The 22240-nt window shown below is 45.6% G+C and overlaps 1 protein-coding gene across 1 annotated transcript in view; it reads right to left on the bottom strand.

Moving 5' to 3' along the window:
* Nucleotides 1-792: 792 nt before the first annotated feature.
* The window catches only part of LOC129388363 (uncharacterized), a 45310-nt gene continuing 23862 nt past the window's right edge, over nt 793-22240 (bottom strand). Inside the window, exons 4-7 of the mRNA XM_055078495.1 lie at nt 14657-14725; nt 12660-12695; nt 10948-11013; nt 793-1053 (exon numbers count right to left, since the gene is read on the bottom strand). Of these exons, the coding sequence (XP_054934470.1) occupies nt 949-1053; nt 10948-11013; nt 12660-12695; nt 14657-14725 (276 nt within the window). The 3' untranslated portion in view covers nt 793-948. The remainder of the gene's footprint in view (nt 1054-10947; nt 11014-12659; nt 12696-14656; nt 14726-22240) is intronic.

A 22240-nucleotide genomic window follows, 5' to 3' on the forward strand; every position in this document is an offset into this window, starting at 1 on the left:
CTCAGCTAATTGTGAGATTTTAGAAATTTGCCTGCACTTCGCCTTCACTGAAAAAAAAGAGACAGCAGAACTTGTAAAAATCAGCAAAGTTGAGGATGATTTTCTACTGGGTGGGTCAGTGTAGGGGTGCCGTCTACGTGAGGCATATGCCAAAGTAATTGTGTTGCCTCCGCTCAACCGGCAGGATGCCACGTATGGCAAAGCACAGGAGGGTGAGACTCCCACGTGCTCGGGTCGATGGTGTCGCAACACACCAAACGCCTTCAGATGGAGATGCCTCTGCAGTGCTCTGATTCTGGCTACTTACTTACCCGTGGTCTAAATAACATGGAATATTTCGTTCCTGTCAGTAGTACACACAGTGTGCGGGCCAGTTTAGCAATCAATGCAACTCATCGGCGTGTCGTAGCAACTTGTACATGCGCAAAAATGCATGCATGTCCGTACAACAGTAAAACAAAGCGAAAGCCCCTGTTTAGAAAACCGATATAAGTGCTTGTCTGGATTTTCGCGGCACGTCAGTTTGATGCGAGAGTGTGTTGCTATTTTTATCATTTTTATCAATACCATTCAGCCAATTCGTGCTGATAATTTACTCTCCGTGTTTAATGACAAAATTTAGATTTCCTTGTAGCCTAAACACAAACGTTATTGTGAAATAGAATGTTTTCTTGGCATGAATTTTTGTTTTCGGGCTTCGATGTTGAGATTCGTGTTCTGTGCATGTGACATGTTCCGACCATTGCTAATGGCGTGACATACAACAAATTTCACCGGCACGCTTTAGAAATTCGCAATTGTTCCTTTTATTCGAATTCTAAAGTACCAGCGATGACTACTTCCCCAGGTTATTTTCAAGAATAAAGCTTGCGGAGTTGCTTGGTGTAGAACAGAAATCTAGTAAATCTGATAAGATTTTGCCACCTCTTGTAAGCAAACATTTTTCACTCAGGTCCAACCAAATGACAGGGCTGCTTTTCGCATAAATCCGATTTCGTCGTCAAGGGCTTGCAGACCAGCACCGCGTTCTTGGGCAACTTTCAAGGTGCATACCTAGAAGAAATGAACGGACGCCAGCAAAAGAAAAACACTGTAAATTTACTGGCATCTCTTAAACTAACAGCACTAAATTTACATTCTAGCGTGCCGCATCTGAGCTCAGGAAAATACTTCAACCGCGTTCGGTTAGTTTCTCTTTCCCTTTATTACTATCAGGCTGTAGTGACGTTCGAGAACACGATAGAAGAACTATTTATCACCGCGCTTAATTTATAGTGGGCAAACCTGTTTCACGAATGCTTGTGATACCCGGCACACAACGATATTGGCAAGCATAGCCGTCTATCGTCAAAATCTGATTTGCAGGTCAAGCGCTTCTGCTTTTATACAGGACTCGTCCAATGGTTTACCGTAATCGTTTGTGCCTGCGTGCATTCCAGAATGTACTAAACAATTCATCTTTTACATAAATTCAGGTTACACAAATTTTGATGTCAACAGACAACGGATAAAATCACCGATAAAATTCGAGACACTTCTGTGGACGCCAAGCGCATCCTGTGCGACGCGATAGCGTTTGACATATGTAAGCCGCAGGAAAGCGAACATGGAAGAAAGATAAACAAGTTGACATGTGAGTATCAGGAATTTGTTTATTGTTATAATTTCTGTTGCAAATCACGTCGCTCAAGGCGACTAAACATAGAATGAACATCCGGAAACTGCTGTGTTGGCATAGTCCAATTTGCTAAACTTTGTCCATGTACCAATGTCGCAAATGGAGTACTTGATTTGCTACGCCGGCAGGCATGAATGGTTAGACGGTCTCGCAGAGAAAACACTTGTGCGGTGACTGATGCCGTCTGGTAGGTTTACCATTAGCTATGTGATGACTGCTGTCTGCTGAGCAGACAGGAGATCCTGGGTATACGGCCGAATCAACAGTTATCTGCTGACCACAGTCCGGCCTAGTGCACAATGAGGTCACTGTGTCTATGACAGAGTGCATGTGCTCGAAACAACTTCGGCATCCCGCGTGTGATCACATAGAGGAGCACCCATTGGAGTACTGCACAATGTGTTTGTTCTGCACCGTTAATAATGCAGCGAATCCTCTCGCCCTCGAATATTCTCGCTCTCACAAAGAGGCCTCCGCTGGTGCTTCTTTTCTACTTCTCACCTCTAGGCAGCCAGCATATGTTGAAAATGTCATGTGATAACGAAATTGGTTGACAAACAGCCCGGATAAGGAGCAGCTCTCACGGGACCGCAGATTCCTGCTTACAGAGGCCGACGTAAATGTGTATGTATGATAAAAAACACACCCGGTTCATTGCTCGTTTGTTTGATGCCTTATTACCCTAAATCGGCTGTTTTCACTTGATAGCGTCATATCATGCCGCTCAGTTCTTTTAGTATGCCGCCTTTTTCAGTCATGTTCTGGGTCTTCTTCTGGCACACATGGAATTTTGCCGTCGTTATTCGACCATAAAAACGTACTTCATTTGGCACATGTGATGGTTTTAACTTTTTCTGCTCGCTTGATGGCGGATGTTATCTTTCTGAATGTAAGAAAACGATAGTTTACACTGCAAGAGTATGTTACGCGGGCTGATCAAACTTCGCTTAGTTATATTGCAACACAGATTACAAATGCGCCGAACACGCTGTGCATTACAGTAAAAATAGGCAAATTTCACAGGCTCCTCTCTTGGTATGTTCAGTTGCCTGGGCAACAAGCTACTACAACAAACACCGTCATATTCTTACGAGGAACTTACTAGCGGTACATTCGGCGCCATGTGTTCCCGATCTAGAATTACCATTAGGGCTCTCCGAAATACATACACAAGAGCTATCACTCGGAGAGTCTCTGAGTGCTTAAGGCATTACACGAATGCTGAGCGTGAATCTTGTGAAATCGCGAAACAGAAATCACGATCCTCGTAGAACGGGAAGCACTGCTAGGTAGCGAAACTAACGCAGAACACACAAAAATAATTCATTGTTGTCATTAAATTAGAATTATGAATGACTAGGTTATCCTAGTGGCACGTGGTTCATCGTAGTTTGTTCATAGTAATTTTGCTCATGTTCATAGTAATATATATATATATATATATATATGTTACGTTTTGAAACAGATGTACTATCGTTAGCAATATAAGCGGGAACACGTAAACGCGGGGCAAATAGCCTCGAAACCGAGTTAGAGCGATGCGCTGATGGAGCTGTCAGAAGATCTGTGGAAAGGGGGCGCTGTTCTGCTAGCTTTTGGAGCTTCCAGCACCCATGCGTTTGTCAAAAATGGCAGCTTAGGGTATTTCACTGGTCGCCAACAGTGGCTAGTGTCGGATATGTGTCGCAGTGACTTACAGCGAGTCAAGTTTCTTTCTTTCATGCTTTTTTATTCATTTTTCTCGTGCAACCGTTCGAATGCACTTTCAGATCTTTCTCGCATTTTAAGCCCATCCTGTTGCCGAACAGAGAAGTTCTGCGTTCCACCTTGAACAGCGGTGCGGTGACATTGGAACCCAAGACGATGGACGAATAGAATAAATATTTAAAAAATGGTGGGTAAGCAGTCGCTTGTGTGAACTTGTCTTGTTCAGGCCTGATTCACTGTTTGCTCAGAACCACTTATGTAGAATACTAGTGACCAATGCACAACAGTCAAATGTGATCCGCTAGCCATTGCAATGTCTCCAGTTCCCCTTAAACATCGTGAAGATTGCATAGAAATATCTAAAAGGGGTTTTACACAGTTCAATATTGCTCTTGTGAGAAGGCGTTCATTAAAGACCGTCAACTGCATTGACGAGGCTTGCTGAAAGCAAGAAGGCATAAACGATGCGCCGCACCAGAGATGTCATCGTTCAAGTTCGTATGACCGTGATCTTTGCATTGTTGCTGCAGTGAACGAGAAGCCATTTGAAATTGCTAAGCCAGTGTAAAATGCTCTCGAGCTGGACAACTTGAGTGACAGCGAAGTACTGCGAAGGCGCAGTGAAGCAGGATGACGAAGTCCCTCGACTTCCTAATTCTGCTCAGACCTGCTAAGGCAAACCTCAGGCAGGTCACCTGAGGTTTGCTACCGAACACTTTAGCTGAAGCGGGGAGGAATGGAAGTATGTGTATTTCTCAGATGAGCCTACATTTTGAAGCCGCTGGGACTAACAAAATGGAATGTGGCGGACAGAAAGCACACGCTTTTTTCTGCACAATACACAGGGGGTGTCCACCGTCGGATGTACGTCTGTGAACGTTTTGGGGAGCGACAATTTCACATGATGGCCTAGGTCCACTGGCGAAGGGTGCTGATACGAACATTATAGAACACCTTCAGGGATATATAAAAGTAAACCTTTCCAAATAATCTCTAGACTTTACAACCTCCGAGCAATTGTGGCAAGCAATATAGCAATAGAGGAAGCTCCTTCAGCATGCCACTGCCTTTAACAAGGCCCTCTACGGGTGATTACATTATATTGACACAAAGATGCGGGGCTCCCGCACCGCAGAACGGCGCGCGCAAAGGTCGGCGCCATGAAATACGACGGAGTGCGTAAGCTGCACGCTCTTCTTCTGGCCCCCCATTAATATGAAACGTCTCTTTTGTAACGCTCCGTCTCCAACCTACGTTACATTTTTTCTGGTGGAGGTGCGGGGTACATGCTACCACTCTCAGGTTGAACACCGTCTACAAGCCCAGTACGAAGTCCCGTTGAGCTGACCCCTGTGCACGTACGGAAAAGCCGCCGACTTCAAGGACTGCCACCTGAGCACGAGCCGCTACCCAACCAAGTCAGAAGGATGAGTACGTCAGTTCTATCATCTCCCTCGACCGCGCCGACCGAGCTCGCCCTCAACCAGCCGCGGATCCCCACGTCCTTCCATGGGGACACCTTCGAGGATGTAGAGGACTGGCTCGATCACTTCGAGCGTGTCGCCTAATACAATGGCTGGACTCTAGAGCGCAAGCTACGGAACGCCTACTTTGCCCTCGAGGACTATGCGCGGACATGGTACGAGAACCGTGAGGCGGCCCTATCGACATGGGACGAATTCCGACGGCAGCTAATCGGCACATACGCCAGCCTTGATCGCAAGGAGCGAGCTGAATCTGCAATTCAGGCGAGAGTACAGCGGCCGAACGAAAGCGTCGCAATGTTTGTTGAAGATATGTGCCGACTTTTCAGATGCGCGGATCCCTCCATGCCGGAAGAAAAGAAGCTCAGGAACTTGATGCGAGGCGTCAAGCAAGAGTTATTCGGTAGCCTAGTGCGCAATCCACCAAAGACCGTTGCAGAGTTTCTTGCGGAAGTCATATCTATGGAAAAGGCAGTGCAGCAGCGAACACGGCAGTACAACCGCGACCTTTCGACCCTATCGCGTGACCCTCTCGCTATGCCCTTGGACAATACCGACGCCTTGCGGGAGCTCATTAGGCTTGTTGTTCGAGAAGAGCCCCAAAAGCTTCAGGTGGCTCCAGCATCGGTACAGCGACTCGCTCTGACTGAGATCATTCTGCAAGAAATCAGGCAGGCAGTACAAATCCAGGAGCGCAGCGAGAAACCACAGTACGAGGTACGGCAGCCACTGCCTCGTATGTCGTATGCGGAAGCTGCGCGAAGTTCGTTGTCTCCGACTTTCCACGATGCGCGCGACGTCCCGGACTATCATGGTGTGCGCGCCATTGAACAAGCAACTGGCGACTTCAGGCCCCGCCCCACGCCATTCATTGCCGAAACACGACCACCCCGCAAGAGCGACGTCATCGACGTCGCAAGAGGTCATCTCCAGCCGATCGCCGTCCCTGTGGAACCGTTCTTTCGTGTTGGATGAGACCTCCTCGGTACCGTTCCCACGTCATCCTCTGGGAACAAATGGGTAGCCGTCGCAACTGATTACGCCACTCGATACGCTATCATGCGGGCTCTCCCTACCAGTTGCGCCACTGACGTCGCGGACTTTCTCTTGCGTGACACTATCTTGCTTCATGGCGCCCCGCAACAGCTGCTTACTGACCGTGGTCGTAACTTCTTCTCGAAAGTTATCGCCGACATTGTGCGTTCCTGCTCCGTTCAACACAAGCTGACTACCTCATACCACCCTCAAACCAATGGCCTGAAAGAGCGGTTAAACAGTACTCTTACCCATATGCTGTCCAAGTACGTTTCTAAGGACCACCACGACTGGGACATTTCCCTTCCTTACGTGACATTGGCGTATAGTTCTTCCCGGCACGGCACCGCCGGATTTTGTCCATTTTATCTACTGTAGGGTCGCGAACCGACCTTGCCCCTATGCACGGCACTTCCTCCTGCTGCCATCTCAAGAAGCGAGTATGCGCGCGACGTCATCGCCCTCACCGACCATGCACGTCAGCTTGCCCGTACTCGACCGACGGCCTCGCAAACCACTCAGCAGCGTCAGTACAACGCCCGCCACCGTGACGTACAGTTTTCGCCTGGTACGCTCGTGCTCCTGTGGTCGCCTTCTCGTCATCTCGGACTTTCAGAGAAGCTCCTTTCGCGATACACAAGGCCCTACGGCGTGCTGTGCCAGATGACGCCTGAGACGTACGAAATTGCTCCTGTGAGTTCAATCTCGTCCTTTACTCTGGCCTCTAGTGATGTCATGCACGTCAGTAGGCTCAAGGCCTACTACACTGCTTCCGAGTACAGCCTTTAGTTGCTCCGGGACGGCGCTTTTGCCGCCGGGAGTAGTGCTACGGAACATTATTTGCGATGACGAAGAGGCGAGCAGTGTGAAGACGACGACGACGATTAGAGGCTAGCGCGGACTATTGCCTCTTGGCCAAGTGCGGCGTATTTACTTGTAAATATACTTGTATATAGCTTTTCGTCAGCGTCTTCCTACGTAACAATATGCTAGGGTGATGCTGGTCCCTTATTTCGAGTGCTTTCCTGTTTCTTTACCTTCTTCCGCATTTATTTACGCAATAAATTTCAAAAGGAGATCTTAAAAGCAGCAAAATATTTTTGTGAGTCACCCTTGTAAGCTACTTTTCCCGCTTTACAATATTTATGATAGAGCAACCTTGGATGATTCGATTGTGTGGTAATAGGTAAGCATTATATGCGGACTCTCATCTTCTAATCATGCATCGAACGATTGATTGATTGGCCGAGCGGGCACACCATGGCTCATTGCGTCGGGTAACACGCAGTGTGCTCACAATATGGCAGTGACCTGTTGCAATGCCCTAATTGATGGACGTAATTACATGTAATTATTCTTATCGATAATCTAATCGTAATTCTCAATTAAGGTAAAGTAATTCAATGCGAAATAATTTTCATTAGCCTTATTCCTTCGTGGTTCAAATGGTGGCGCGCTTTGCAAATGTCCATTGACATTTGCAAAGCGCGCAAATGTCAATGTGACAAGGAACTATACGCCAATGTCCCAATCGTGGTGGTCCTTGGAAACGTACTTGGACAGCGTATCGGTAAGAGTACTGTTTAACCGCTCTTTCTGTGTAAATACGCCGCACTTGGCCAAGAGGCAACAGTCCGCGCTAGCCTCTAATCGAATACTTGAGAGGGGCCAAAGATGAAAACCATACCAGAAAGCTACGCGAGGTCGTCCTGAGTGGCCAGATGGGACCGGAACCCGATTTGACCAGATTAATGCAATGGATGTTGTCGAGCCACCATGTAATACGTGTCCCGAGCATACGCTCCATCTGTTTGCCTAAGGTTCTGGATAGCGCTATTGGGCGCATATGAGCGATAGCCTCTGAGGGCTTTCTGTGTATGGGAAGACGGACAATTTATGCATGTCAGGAATCAGGAAGGGTTCCTGTAGTCGAAGCTTCGCTTATGGCGTCCAGCAACACTTTGAGAACCTTCCCTTCCGTGTTTTATACGTTATACCATTCTAACCTAGAGCCTTTCATGGCTTCGACAGGTATATTGCTGCAAGAAATTCCTCTATAGAGAAGGCAGTTTGTATACCCTCGATCGCCACAAGCGCAGGCAACGTGCCTGCATTCATTCGAAGTCCGTTTTGAAGAACGGAGGACGAAGTTCCGTGCCCAAAGCAAGTTAAAAAGGTGTGGGCCAAAATTTCGGCGAACACCCCTGGTTTCTGGCTAAATGCTAGCAAGGCGCAGCCTGCGGAGTCTGGAGGATGCCGACCGTGCTACATTGATCTGAAGGTACACCAACTAGATGCAATGGACGAGTAACGGCCAAGAGAAGAGCATTAGTCTGTCCAGCAGCCAAGTTCTATGTGGTGTTTATGGCACCAAGCTACAACTTTACGGCGTCGAACCTCCAACCGAAGGGTAGTTGATGTAGTTTCGTGTTCGGATGCAAGTTCTGCTTGCCTGCGTGAAGCGTAGAGAAGCAGAAATTGCAAATGTGGAGTGGTTCGCGATTCTTCAACCCTGGATGTACCTGTTGCTTGAACAAGTGTCGCACTAAAACAATGGGACGGTTCCCGCAGAAACTAGGGAACTGTGTTTTCTGAGAATGCCAGGTACCGATCCCAGTCCACATCTTGATGCAGTCGGCGAAGGCGGCGTGTTCCGACCTAAGGTGAGCCATGGTGAATCGCACGGTGGCTGCTACCCCAGAAGTCGGGTTCACAGGATCACGACACGGTTATCCGTTCTTGCTATCAAGACAAGCCCGTGAATGTTGTGGCGCGTGAGGGTGGACACTTCAATGGGTAGGCGCTGATACAATATTATGCAGCGTAAACTGGGCGTCCCTAAATGTACCCAGCTCACGCATACCACGCGCAGTGAAAATTGCATAACACCATGTGGTGGGGGCGCGTCATGTTCTCGTGCTACGATAATGGGGTAGCCAGGATGTTTCTGTCTTTGATGCACCAATCACAACTTCTTCCCATAAAGAGCACATCCGTGAGAGATCAACGGGGCTCTGATGAAGAGTGGATCGTACAAATACTGCGTTTCCTATAGGTACATCAAGCTTCGCCCTTCTATGGTCCAACAAAGAAGACAGTGAGAATGCTACAAATGCGAAATTAGGTGGCCGGCCGTTCGATTCTTGAAGCAGTAGAGCCCAAACAAGCAGCTGCCGATATTTTAGACGCTGGTGCAGCTCTCCGAACTTCGCAGTCATGTCGCGACAGTTGCACTGTAAAATGTCTTCAAGTGCACTGTAAATGTGCACTTGAAGATGTAGCAGTCATCACAGGTTAGGGTTAGAAATTAGAACCGAGGCGAGTTGCTGGAGTTGTTGCACCACCAAGTGCAAGAATTTATGGTGTCAAAGCAATTTCCACGTAGATGCCGGGTAAGCCACATGAGAAGGAACGCGGGTCGACGAAAAATGAGATGACCGCGTTCCGTCACCACGAAGCTGGAGTACTGTGAGAAGTTCCTTGGGACACTGAATTCCCTTTTCAAGGGAGGTCCGGCAAGCGTCGATCTCGAACTCTTCCTTCGCCAAGGAAAGCGGCGTGTCTTCCATCGATTGTGACGCCCCTTGTGGTCGTGAAGTGTACGACCTAACAGCTGTGCTATATATAGGTACTTGCTGCTGTAACCTGGCTAGCTTCCTCTTCTACTAAGAACGGAATGGCGTAACGGTTGTACACACGGGCTTGCTTCATCAGCGGATCTTGAGGGGCCCTTGCTGGTGGCTGGCCGAGCTTTCTTAGTGACCTTCAATTTGGTGTGGCACGTAGTGGATGGGATGTCATGATCGTTTGTTTAGCACAGGCCGCATCAAAACGATGCTAATGTTTCAGGCTCATGGCGTCATCCTTGGTTGGGTAGGAGCCGGTTGACTTCATGTGCCCCTGTTTGTAGCAAGAGTAGCAGTACACAACGGAAGGCTTGAACGGAGGCGGGCGCAGTACGCAGCCGTAATAAAGGATACGTTCAGATGGGGAATTAGGACCTTCAAGCGTGTTTAGGAAAGCACGATCGCGCCCATGCAGCGAGCAGCCACGACCTTGTGCGTGGAACACGATAGTTCCTGCAGGAACATTTCAGGCCCTTCGTCGTGGACAACGAACTTAACTACATAGCGCCTAATTGAGTACCATTGGCGAGATGTGCCGGTCTCAGACTGTATCTCAGACTCAGACTGTAACTCCGATGTCTCAGACTGTATCTGTTGCAGTTCTTGGAGCTTATGAACGAGCGCCAGAGGAGACACCCATGCTCAGCCCGTACATGTAGGTTTGTGTAGAGCGAAACCTTAGGGGGGGAGAGGGAAATCGGGAAATCTCGAGGGAGGCGTTGAGACCCGCTTGAATGATACGCTTCGGCAGAGAGGACATGTCGTATTTACAACGAGGCTTGTTAACCACTTTATACCATGCTGTCTCTCGAGACACTGGCAACATATGTGTCGGTCGTGCGTGCAGGCCTTGTGATGAGCGAGGTTTTTTTGACGCCATTGAAGCTACATTTACATCCGATTGAAAGCCAGTAGCTTCCGTTGTTCTCGTGGCCGAGGTGTGCTCTGCGACTGCAGGGCTGCTGTGTTCCATGCTGATGGTATCCATCGTCATGGTACCCTTTTCGCATGTTTCCCTCCCACCCGAGAAGGAGACGGTCTGGTAAGGATGGCGGTTGCATCGGTAATGCTGCGCTCCCCCGACATAGCGGATTGCAACACAATGGACGGAAGCAGCACAAGAAGACAGGATGGTGCCGCCGCAGGAGGGGGTAGAAGGCGATGAACTTAGTAAATATTCGGCAGTAGCAGTTACGAACCACCAAAGTGGTTCTTAAACAAGAGGTTTCCAACAGCGGCAGAAACACAACAAACGGGGTGAAAGTCCGGAGCTACAGAAGAACAAGTACGAGCAGAATTAACGAGCGCTGGCCTGGCGTGGAGTTAGTATCGGACATCAGCGTGCAGATGACGTTTAGCTGTCAAGTACCGCTATGTGCCGGTTGCAGAGTGTTTCGGAATTGTTTCAAACACTTACCAAGCCCGCTTCTGCACCGTGTCCGTAGGCGTCTGACAAGTTCAACTTTGTGTACAATGGCGCGCTCTGTGGGAAAGAAATACACAACACACCTAATTACATTTTCTAAGCGGCTCATTTTGTCGCAGAGAATGCAGAAGTTGCAGAAAAGAAACTTTGCTCAGAATCGCCAACACTGCGACGGCTTATGTCATTCTAATCTATGACATGCGTATCGAGGAAGCTTTCACACGTCAGCTCCTATTTAGAAACATGGGAACAAATAGATACTTTTTGTTGACATCAACTGCAAAAATTTTGACAACTGTTGTTGGAATTAAAATAAATCAACAGCTAGGAACTATAGCAAAAATTCTGTTTGGTTCTGGCTTCAGAAACCCTGACTATCCTGTCTACAAAAACATGAATAAGCAACAAAAACGATCTCACAATTAAGCTAAACATATATATTTGTACATCTGAAATAGTCAACATATTGTTTGCCTAACACTGCCATGTAATGTGCGAGTATATTCCGATAAGCTATTTGTAATACATTTATAAACATTGCAATAATTTGACACGATTTTTAAGTTGGTATATCATTTTTATCTGCTTAGTGTTGTGCCTAACGAGGTGCGGTGTCTAACAATTACGCAGTGGCTTTAGGGCGTTCAATTCCACATGTAATTAAAAACTAACCAAACAGTAGGCCACTTCACATGCAATAAAACGTAGACAGAAATAAATATTAGCTACAAAATGTAATGTAGATACGAAAGCTTAAAAAAAATTCACCGGAGAATACGATACTTCCGAACGCAAAATTTGAGCACATCCCTATACGAGATTTCATTTCGCGATATATTGAATAGCGCAGACAATCTGTCTCGTAAGACATTCCTGCGCTCTAGCAGCGCTTCCCTTCCATATAAGGTATCGGTGGACGCACTTGCCGCATGCCACTGGTGAACAGACGACAGCGCGCTACTCTAGCGCCATCTCGTAGCGGTCGTCGAAACCGAGCCCGTCTTGCGCGGCGCTACGTTTTTTTTTTTTTTCCTCCCGCTATCCCCATACCCTCCTCTGCCTTCGGCTTCGTGGTTCATGTGCACGCTCCTCTTCCCCTTTCCTCCTTGTGCTCTCTTCCCTATCGCCATCTTTCGTCCTCCGCTTCTATCCATGTTTGCTTTTTCAGCGTTCGCTATTCTGGCGGCAACGCTCAACGTAGGAACGGAGGCCTAAAAGAGGCGCTCTAAAGGGAAAGCTACTCAGCCGTATAGCATTGCTGCCAGCAAAGTATCAGTTGTCCCTGCAGCATCACAATAAATGTACACCTTTCAGTGATCGTCATTTGCACTTACTTCGCCGCCTGGAGTGCCACGCAGGACAGAGCTCTGGTTGGTTGTTTAGCCCATATCTTAGCGATATTATTGGCGCGCACATCTTGTGAGCCTTGAAGACATTTCACGAGACGCCGAAGCGTGTGGGTGGGCGCTTGTTGAAGAATATATCATGCTTATCGCTACTTATAAAATATAAACCATTTCCCCAGTCATTAGTGTTTGATACCTGAGTGTCCGCTGTCATTATGCCATTTCAACAAATCGGCTACAAAAATCTACGGCTCAGGAATAGCTAAATGCCGATTTCATAAACCGACCCCCAGCGCATCTATAAAAGAAAGTGATAAGTTTAATAACAATATAAATAAATAAGGTGGTATTACCTACCTTGTTTTTGAATGCTGAGATGCAACAGTTGACCACCTGTGTGCCAAGAAAACTCGCTGTAAGTGCGCGCCTTAACATCATATTAGTTGCAATTACTCTTTAGCTAACACTAAAAAGTTTAATAACCATACATTTAGTTATACACTGTAATGTGCCCGTGGACAAGAAGACGGAAGATTCGAGAGGGCGAGAAAGAAGCAAAGAGGACGGTCAAAAGGGACAATTTTAGTTAAATAAATGTATTTTAGTTCGCATTTAAATTCGTCCCAGCTGGTTATGGGGATCAACCTAACGTTCGTAAAAATAAAGTATGGGCCGCTGACCGCAAAAGTTAATAGCTTGATGGGTGACTCAGCGTTGCTTCAGGAATCAGTGACCTCTTGGAAGCTACTTCGGCTCAACATTGAGAAGAATCAACTGAGAGAAATGGCCCCGAACGAGAAAGGTGCAATCCATATCCGTGCTTCTAATTCCAATTTCTGGGCCCAAAAAGACGGCGAAGCTCGCGTTGCCTTTCGAGGCGTTCGCTGAATGCGCGTTTTTCTCTACCTCGCTGGTTACCTCAGCGTGATCATTAAGGATCACGCTGTAAAGACCTTGTGATTTGGTATGGTGACGTAGAAGTACGTATTCTTTGTGTTGAGTTACGTCTGCATATTGTCGGTAACCGACCCTATATTGTCGGTTACCGTGCTTGTGCTATCAGTATTCAAGAAATCTTTAAAACTATGCACGGACGCCAAACAACACGGTATTCCACTCATGTTTTATCAACGAAAAAACTTAACAGCAAGGAAGGCAACTGAAATTAATTTTGTAATAATATAATTCTTTCTGAAAGGCTCAAGAATATTATTTGACAACAGAGGAAGAACGCAAAGTATTCCTTCAGGGTAGTTCGTAATCCAGACTTTTTTATTGTTTTAGGGCAGAATTTAGAAAATTCACAAGAGGCAGTAGCCGTTGTGATGGTGCTCCGGTATTTCTTAAACTGGATAGAGGGCCTCGCTTTCGTCTTGCTCGCAACCAAGCGTTCATCTCTTATGAATAACTCAACCGAAGGCCAGAGTGGCGTACTGCATACGTCAATTACTGCAATTTACTTTCTATGTAAGCGATGCTCATGGGCGACAACCTTCCGGACTCGCATAGACTCTCCAGTTTCCACATCAAAGAAGTGCGCGCATCTGATCATGGACACGTTTATAGAATGTAGGACGGCAGTGAAGACATGATTTACAGTAATGGTAATTTGCGCATGCCAGGTTGCTTGGTGCATAAGGTTTTCAAGCTGCATAATGACAGTCCGGAATCAGGAGGGCAGCATGGAGTCTGGCATACTCATTTGAAGATAAAAAGTCGACCCACATGAAAAAAAAATATGGAAGACGATGTCAAGAACTTGTGGTGAACATGACAACTAGTGCCAGATGGATAAATGCAACTATGCACCCACTTCTAAGGTGAGGGGGGGGGGGACGGATTGTTTTTTACTCTGACATGGCAATAACCTGCCTCACGCTTTCATTAGCGCCTATCATCATTTCAAACACACAGGTAAAAGTACCTTGTGGTGCCTTATCACAAAACTACACTTATTAATGTCTAAATATGCAGTTTTATTGTGAAGAAGTGTTCCTTACGCATTCTTTGGATCAGCGCGCAATGCATAAATTTCAACTCGCGCCGCCTTTCTACCTCACTGCAAGTGTTACTTTGTATGAAGTATGAATTTGTCAATAACAATGTATTTTATTGAACTGAATACAACTGTGAAAGCGAGACAAATACGAAATAATGTTGTCAAAAGACAAGTGCGAAAGCTAAATACAGAATGTGTACTATGACATGGCACGTTTATTGTTAAATTATCTCACGCTTTCACGAAACTAGTTTTCACGCTGGAAGTTCACAACATGAAACGTCAAATCGTTCTGATAAAAAAGGGTTTGAAATTGGCATTATTAAGAAGGAATGATCAAAAATTCGCTTGTTACAGGTTCAAGCTCGTTGCCTTCATGTATCCGCTTGCATTCATGGTAGACAGCGCACGAAATGGGTATAATCTGCGCAAAAAATGAAAATCAATTAGATATTTATATATTTGATCTAAAAGTATGTCAATAACATGAAAAAATGAAAATCAATTAGATATATATATATTTGATCTAAAAGTATGTCAATAACCTTTGAAAAAGAATACCTCATCGATTATTAAAACTGGAGCGGCAGTACCTGTTGCCTAAATTCAGGATTTCATCAAACGGCATTTTGATTACAGTTCATTCTGTTACGTAGTAGCAATCTTTTCAAACGGTAACCAAACCCATCGGAGTAAATCTACTTCCCTATAGTTCTATTTTCAATGATATATTTCCCTCATAGTTTCTGGTGTGTGTAGTTCAATATACACTACAGCTCCTCCAGTGAGGATATTAGACCAAATCATCGGTTCAGGCTAGTTGTAATCCATACTTATTTTTTCAGCGCAGAAACTACAAAAAGGTCAACAGGGTCAACAACAGGACAAGCGCCAACTGCAATATATTCTCTTTAGTAAAGCACATGCTACAGTACGATCAAGTGAATAGTTGTGTTCCTTCTTGTCTTTTTGTTTCATTTTGCCAATTTTCGTCTATATATTCTGGACATCTGGCCTTAAACGGTAGTCGGAACTTAGTGACTTTTCTGTTCTTGTCCTTTGGAGCTTTTTTGTAGCTTCTGCGCTAAGACAAAAATAAACGAGGGTATACATAAGGATGGGTACGCAGTAGACAAATTAGTACACAGTGTCGCTGCTCCAACTTATGGTATACATTAGGCAGTTTGCTGTCATCCACTCAGATGTAGTGTAAAGAAATCATCATCATCACCATCAGCCTATTTATGTCCACTGCAGGACGAAGCCCTCTCCCTGCGGTCTCCAATCGCACCTGTCCTGCGCCTACCGATTCCAACTAGGACCCGCGAATTTCCTAATTTCATCGCACCATCTAACCTATTGCCGCCCTCTACTGCGCTTCCCTTGTCTTGGGACCAATTCTTTAATCCTAATGTTCTAACGGTTATCTAACCTACGCATTACATTACCTGCGCAACGCCTCTTTTTTCCCGTGATGTCAATCAGAATATCGGCTATACCCGTTTGCTCTCTGATTCAAACCGCTTTCCTTCTCTTAATGGTATTAATTAACGAATTACATAATTATCTAATTATTTATTTGTTAATTCATTAATTAAAAATAATAATTCATTTATTTTATTCATTTAATTAAAGATGCCTTACAGGCCGCTAGAGGCATTGTGTAAGGTGGGAGAGTACATTCGAAGATTATACAATGATTAGAATACACATGTGAATGCGTATACAAAAACTACAGTGTAAGAAATGCGCTAACATACAGCAATGTGGTGTTAAAATTGTACAAAAGACAAACCGAATACTTTTCAACGCGAGAGGTTAGTGAATAATAAACTTTAACAAACTAAAATATAATCAACAGAATTACAGAGCGAGCGGAACATATTTGGCTATACCAAAACAGTATTTAAGGGATAGTAACACAATAATAATGGGAAACTAAAGAAAACATAACGCGTTAGGTACTGTAGAGTTTGAAAAATGCGTCGTAAGAAGATGCCGTAAATTTTCCTGGTCACTCTCATAAGCGATGATGATAGGAAGATTGTTACAAAGGCGAATGGCTCTTGGTACAGCGGAGTAGGTAAATGTATTAGTCTATCCGTAGATGCACATAAAATTGAACTGATTGTATAGCCGGTGTGATCTGTAGTGAGCACTTTTAGAGGGAGAACTGATAGCGCTGTATAATGGACCTATTGATGAAATAGTGTTAGCAGAGCGATATCACGACGATCGTGAACGGGCTTTAATTAGAGGTCGAGTTTAATTTATGTTATGTATTGCCATAGACATAACGTGAAGTAAAAGGCGCAGCCCTATTCTGAATAGATTCAAGCTTTTCGATCAAGAATTTCTGATAGGGAGACCAGACGGATGCGGTCTATTCAAGCTGAAGTCGAAGAAATGTTAGATAAGCTTGTTTACGAATGTCTTTAGTAGAATATGCAGCTTGCGTCTTATGTATCCTAATTAAATCGGAACATTGGCGCATATGAATGCAATGTGCGTTGACGATGATAGAATGCCTAGCATTCTTCGTTCAATCGCTCTTTGCGCCGGCCTAAACTTGTTCTCAAGCGTCTCTGTCAGTCCCCAAGTCTCTGCTCCATATGTCAGCAGCGGTAAAATGCACTCATTATTTACCTTCCTTTTCAATCATAATGGTAAGCTCCTCGTCAGGAGCCGATATTGTCTGCCGTATGTGATCTAACCCATTTTTATTCTTCTACAAGTTTCCTTCTCATGCTCAGGGTTCCCTGTGATTAATTGACCTAGGCAAACTTCACAGACCCTAGAGGCTGACTAGCGATCCTGAACTCTTGTTTCCTTCATCAGTTATTCATCATTTTCTATGTTTTCTTCATAATAATGTTCAACCCCACTCTTATACTCTCTCTGTTGAAGACCTCAATGATTTGTTGAAACTCGTCTGTAGTATTGCTGAATAGAACAATGTCATCGGCAAACCGATGGTTGCTGAGGTATTCGCTGTCAATCCTAAGCTTTCCTAAGATCCTACTCCGTATGCTTCCCAGTTTATTATCTTGAATATTTCTTCCAAGCACGCAGTGAATAGCATTGGAGAGATTGTCCCTCTTTGTCTGATCCCTTTCTTTATAGGTTACTTCCTGCTTTTCTTGGGGAGAAAATGAATGTATGTGCTCGGTACTCCTTAATGTCGTAATGCCTCTGTGACTTCTGGTATCTCTACTGATGCAAATTACTCTTCGTAATCTGTGAAAACTATATTGAGAGGCTGATTTTACGCTGCGGATTTCTCGATTACCTGATAGATGACATGAATGTGATCCATTGTAGAGTATCTATTCGTGAAGCTCGCCTGTTGCCCTGTTTGACTAAAGTCCAGTGTTGCCCTTATTCTATTGGATATTATTTTGCTAAATATTTTATTAAACACTGGGACTAAGCTAATGGGTCTATAATTTTTTCAGTTATTTAACCTGTCCTTTCTTGTGGATTAGTATAATATTTGCATTCTTCCAATTTTCTCGGACCCTTGGAATCGATAGACACTTCGTATAGAGCGCCGCCAGTTTTCCAAGCATTATGTCTCCTCCATCTTTGAATAAATCTACTATTATTCCATCTTCTACTGTTGCTCTTCCCCCTTTCATGTCTTGCATGCCTTTCTGACCTCATCGCTTGCTAGAGAGGAGTTTCTGTATCCTGTTCATTACTGTTTCGAATGGAGTTATCCTGGGTCCTCTCGGTGCTCTACAGGTCAGTATGGAATTCTTCCGCTGCTTTTACTATACCTGCGAGATTGCTGATGACATTACCCTGCTTATCTTTCAGTGCATACATCTTGGTTTGTCCTATGCCAGGTTTCCTTCTCACTGATTTCAGGCTGCGTCCATTTCTTACGGCTTCTTCAGTTTTTCTTACGTTATAATTTCGGATATCACTTATTATCGGCTTATTTGATGATTTTGCATCCATCCATCCTCAGAGATATCTCTTAAGTTGGACACTTTAAATCTTTGTTGTTTCTTTATTAGGTCCTTTGTTACTTGAGAGGGCTTGCATACTGGTTGCTTTGGTGCCTTGCCTCCTACTTCAATTCCTGTCTCTGAACCCAGCCTAGTTACGGTTCCATCCATTATCTCTATGTCATGTTCATGTCTCTGTTCTAAGGCTGCATATTTGCAAGCACCAGCCTAAATTTTCTGCTTTTACCCTTACTGCCTCTAGGTTGTCCAGTTACTTTCTAACAAGTTTTAGTCTTTCTCTCTTCAAATTGAGGGGAATCCTCGCCCTCACTAAGCTATGATCACTGCACTTTACCACATCTATCACCTCTACATCCTGCATTATGATGGGATCGGCAAAAACTACGAAAGCAATTTCATTTCTTGTTTCACCTTTAGGGCTTTTGCAGATCCACTATGTGTTGCTACGCTTCCTCAAAAAGGTGTTCAATGTTCTCAGCTTATTCCTTTCTCCGAATTCTATGAGCATCTCTCCTCTAGCGTTCCTAGTATCGAGGCAGTAGTTGTCAATTTCTTGTTCAGCAGCCAGAAATTCCTTGCCAATAAATAACGTCTTCTCAAAGGTAGAAAGCACCTGGGAAGACCACATGGTGAAAAGCACAAACGTAAGATATATGTAATGAAATATGTTGTTGGAAGTAGTAAATGTTTCAGCGTAACTGACGCGAGGCTTCTTTGAAATCAAGGTGTTTCAGCACCAGCGGATGACACGTGGACGGCCTCGTCACATGGAGCTGTTAGCTGTCAGCATTAGGTGAACAAAGGCATTTATGAAGCTTGTCCAGACAAGAGCATTGAAAGAAATATATTCACGGAGATGCACCACATAGGTGTAAATGCATTAAAGGCTTCTTATAGACTTGTACCAATGTGGTACACATCCATTAACGTACATTTGGTATGAATTGGGGCATACCCGTTACCCAATAATAATAGACGTTCATGTATAACAAAACAGGTAAATAATATCAACAAGCAATATAATGCTATGAAATGCTTACATCTGTGAGCCTTTAGTCGAGAACTTGATGGTCTCAGTGACAATGCATAAATAGTGCAAATTACGCCTTATATAGGAAGGAGCTTCAGGTCGCACACACCCAGTGAAGCAAGAAAAATGCATGCCAACTCTGAAAAAAGGTTGCTTTTTTGAATGCGTAAAGAACAAGCGCCTTAACAGGAAATACTTTCAGGGTCATCATTCAGGAAACATAACACATGCGGGAAACGTAACTTGCGTACTAAACACAAAAGAATAAAGCGAAAGAAAGATACAGGTAGAGGCAGAATGTATGGAAATAAACGCCTTTACAAAATACAAAGGCATGAGGAAAGCAACAGGAACGCACTGCCTTCACATGCGTATTGCTGCAGTGTACAATGAGAAGTCGTGAAATTTATGTGCACGCAAATTGTGACAAAAATTTGTAAACTGGGGCTTGAAAACGACAGCTGTGTATAGGTTAGCGCTCGAGCTACTCCACCGGTGATGTAAGAATACGCAGAGGCGGCATCGTGCATCGCAGCACGCAAGATAACTGCTGTGCCAAGCAGGAACAGTACTCCGGAAGATACCTGGCCTGTCAGGTTATCTAATGGTTAACGAGATGGTTAGTGAGATAAGCCTGATAGAGACCTTTGGGGTTTATTGTCGCCGAGTAAAATGACAAGATCTATTTAGTTTTTCATTTGCTTTTTGTTCTTTTCCGACCAGTGGTGCAACGCCGGTGTGGTATACAGGCAGTTCCTCAGGAGGAACGCTAAATTCTGATGCTGTCATAACAGCAACGGTTCACACAGTGGAACCCCCCTCCCAGAACTACTCACAAAATGAAGTATTAGAACACAGCTCTTAGGCCTCCTTTTTGCGGCGATCTTCGGTGTCGCCGATGGCCGCGGTACCGAGAGAACGAGCGCAGCGAAAGATGAAAAAAAAAATAAAAAGCAGTGACAGCGAAGAGGCGCGAGGATGAAGCCGAAGAAGAGGGTGCACCGGAACCATGAGGCGGAAAGCGGACTAGGGCATAGTGAAACCGTGAGCCGAAATGTGTAGTGTAGCGGCAATGGCGGCGAGATGGCGCCACAGCAGCGCGCTTTGTGTGGCAGGTTTGTCTGACCAGGCTGGCGGAATGGTCTGCCGGAGTTTCGGCCCCCTCGTTCCCAACCAAGCTTCCTGGCCAGCCTCGCTCCTCTATTCCCACTCCCATTTCTATTTATTAAAGTGTTTTCCTCCTCCACCTCACCCTATGTAGGTGGCGCCTACTGAGAATTGCGCCCACGGGTCAGCCCCGTGCTGGCTATCTCGCGATCTCCAGATTACGAGGCCGTCGCGCCACAGTTCGCTCCATTTGCAATGCACCGCACGACACAGAATTTCCGCGCCAGCCTATAAATTGGCACCCAATTATTACAAGCTAAAATAATTCACGAGTGACAGATTCGCCAAAAACGTCTGCCTTTAGGAATGGCTGATCCTCGGAGGACGCACGCCCAACCACGAACTTCCTCGTTCTCGCCTCAAGGGGCCAGTGTCATCAGGGGCCAACTTATTTCCCGTCATTTGTCCTCTCAAAAGCGGCCCACCTGGTCGTTTAAGGGGCAGCGGGCGAGCAATATGGGCAAACATGCAAAGATGAAAAGACACACACACAAAAAAAGAGACATACAGGAATGCACACAATGCTGAAGCGGTTTGTGAGGGTTGCTTAGCTCTCGCGTGCGTAGCACGGCTTCATCCGTACTACACGGACAACTTCAGTACGGGGACGGCGTCGGTTAGAACCAGGATCAGAGCTTGGAGGCATCACCTCGTAGTTCACATCACTGAGGCGGCGTACAACTTTATAGGGACCAAAATAGCGGCTTTACAATTTCTCCGAGAGCACACAGTCTCGGATAGGTGTCCACACTCACACGCGGCCGCCTGGTGAGTACTGGACGTTCCGTCGGGTCCGGTTGTAACGCCAGGCGTCGGTACTCTGCTGGATGCTGATGCGATTCCGAGCAAGGTGTCAAGCTTCCTCGGATTTCTCGATGACCTCTTCAGTGATGACATTTCTCGTGGCTCCATGGTCTACCAAGAGCACGGTGTCTAAAGGGGTTGTAAGGCGACGTCCGTAAACGAGTTCGAATGGTGTGAACTTGGTGGTCTCCTGTACAGCGATATTGTAAGCAAACGTCTGGCAAAATTTCATCCCATGTTATGTGTTCCACATCAATGTACATGAAGAGCATGTCGGCCAATGTTCTGCTAAGGCACTCTGTTAAGCCGATAGTTTGGGGATCATAGGCTGTGGTATTTTGGTGGTTGGTGTGCGTCAGCATGACGACTTGTTGCAATAACTGCGCTGTAAACGCTGCACCGCGTTCAGCATTGAGAACAGCGGGTGCACCGAGACAAATCACGATATTGTGGACGAAGAAGCTGGTGACTTCAGCAGCAGTTCCCGGCAGCATAGCTTCCGTCTCCGCATAGCGAGTTAAATAGTCAGTTGTCACAATTATACACTTGTTTTGCAATAATGACGGAGGGAACGGACCAAGAAGATCCATTCCCATTTGCTTGAACGGATTCAAAGGCTGAAGGTGGCCGGCAGACTTGACGGCTGGGACGTTAGGCCTCTGACATTCACGGCACGTTCGTACATAGCAATGAACCTACGAAAATAGGTGTGGCAAGTAGTATTTCTGCCGTGTGCGCGCTAATGTCCTCGCGAAGCCTAAATGGGTGGCACAGGGGTCGTCGTGGCACGTCAGTAAAACTTCCTCGCGCAGCGCCGTCGGAACGACAAATAGGAACGTTGCTCGGCTGTTCTCGAAAATTTTCTTGTACGGGACATCGTTACGCAGGCAGCACGGTGTCAATCCTCGTAAAAATGGGCGTGAGACAACAACGTCAGTTCCCTCGAGGTAATGGATGACTGGAA

This window comes from Dermacentor andersoni, chromosome 10 (genome assembly GCF_023375885.2).
Source record: "Dermacentor andersoni chromosome 10, qqDerAnde1_hic_scaffold, whole genome shotgun sequence".
In the NCBI taxonomy this organism is placed as follows: Eukaryota; Metazoa; Arthropoda; class Arachnida; order Ixodida; family Ixodidae; genus Dermacentor; species Dermacentor andersoni.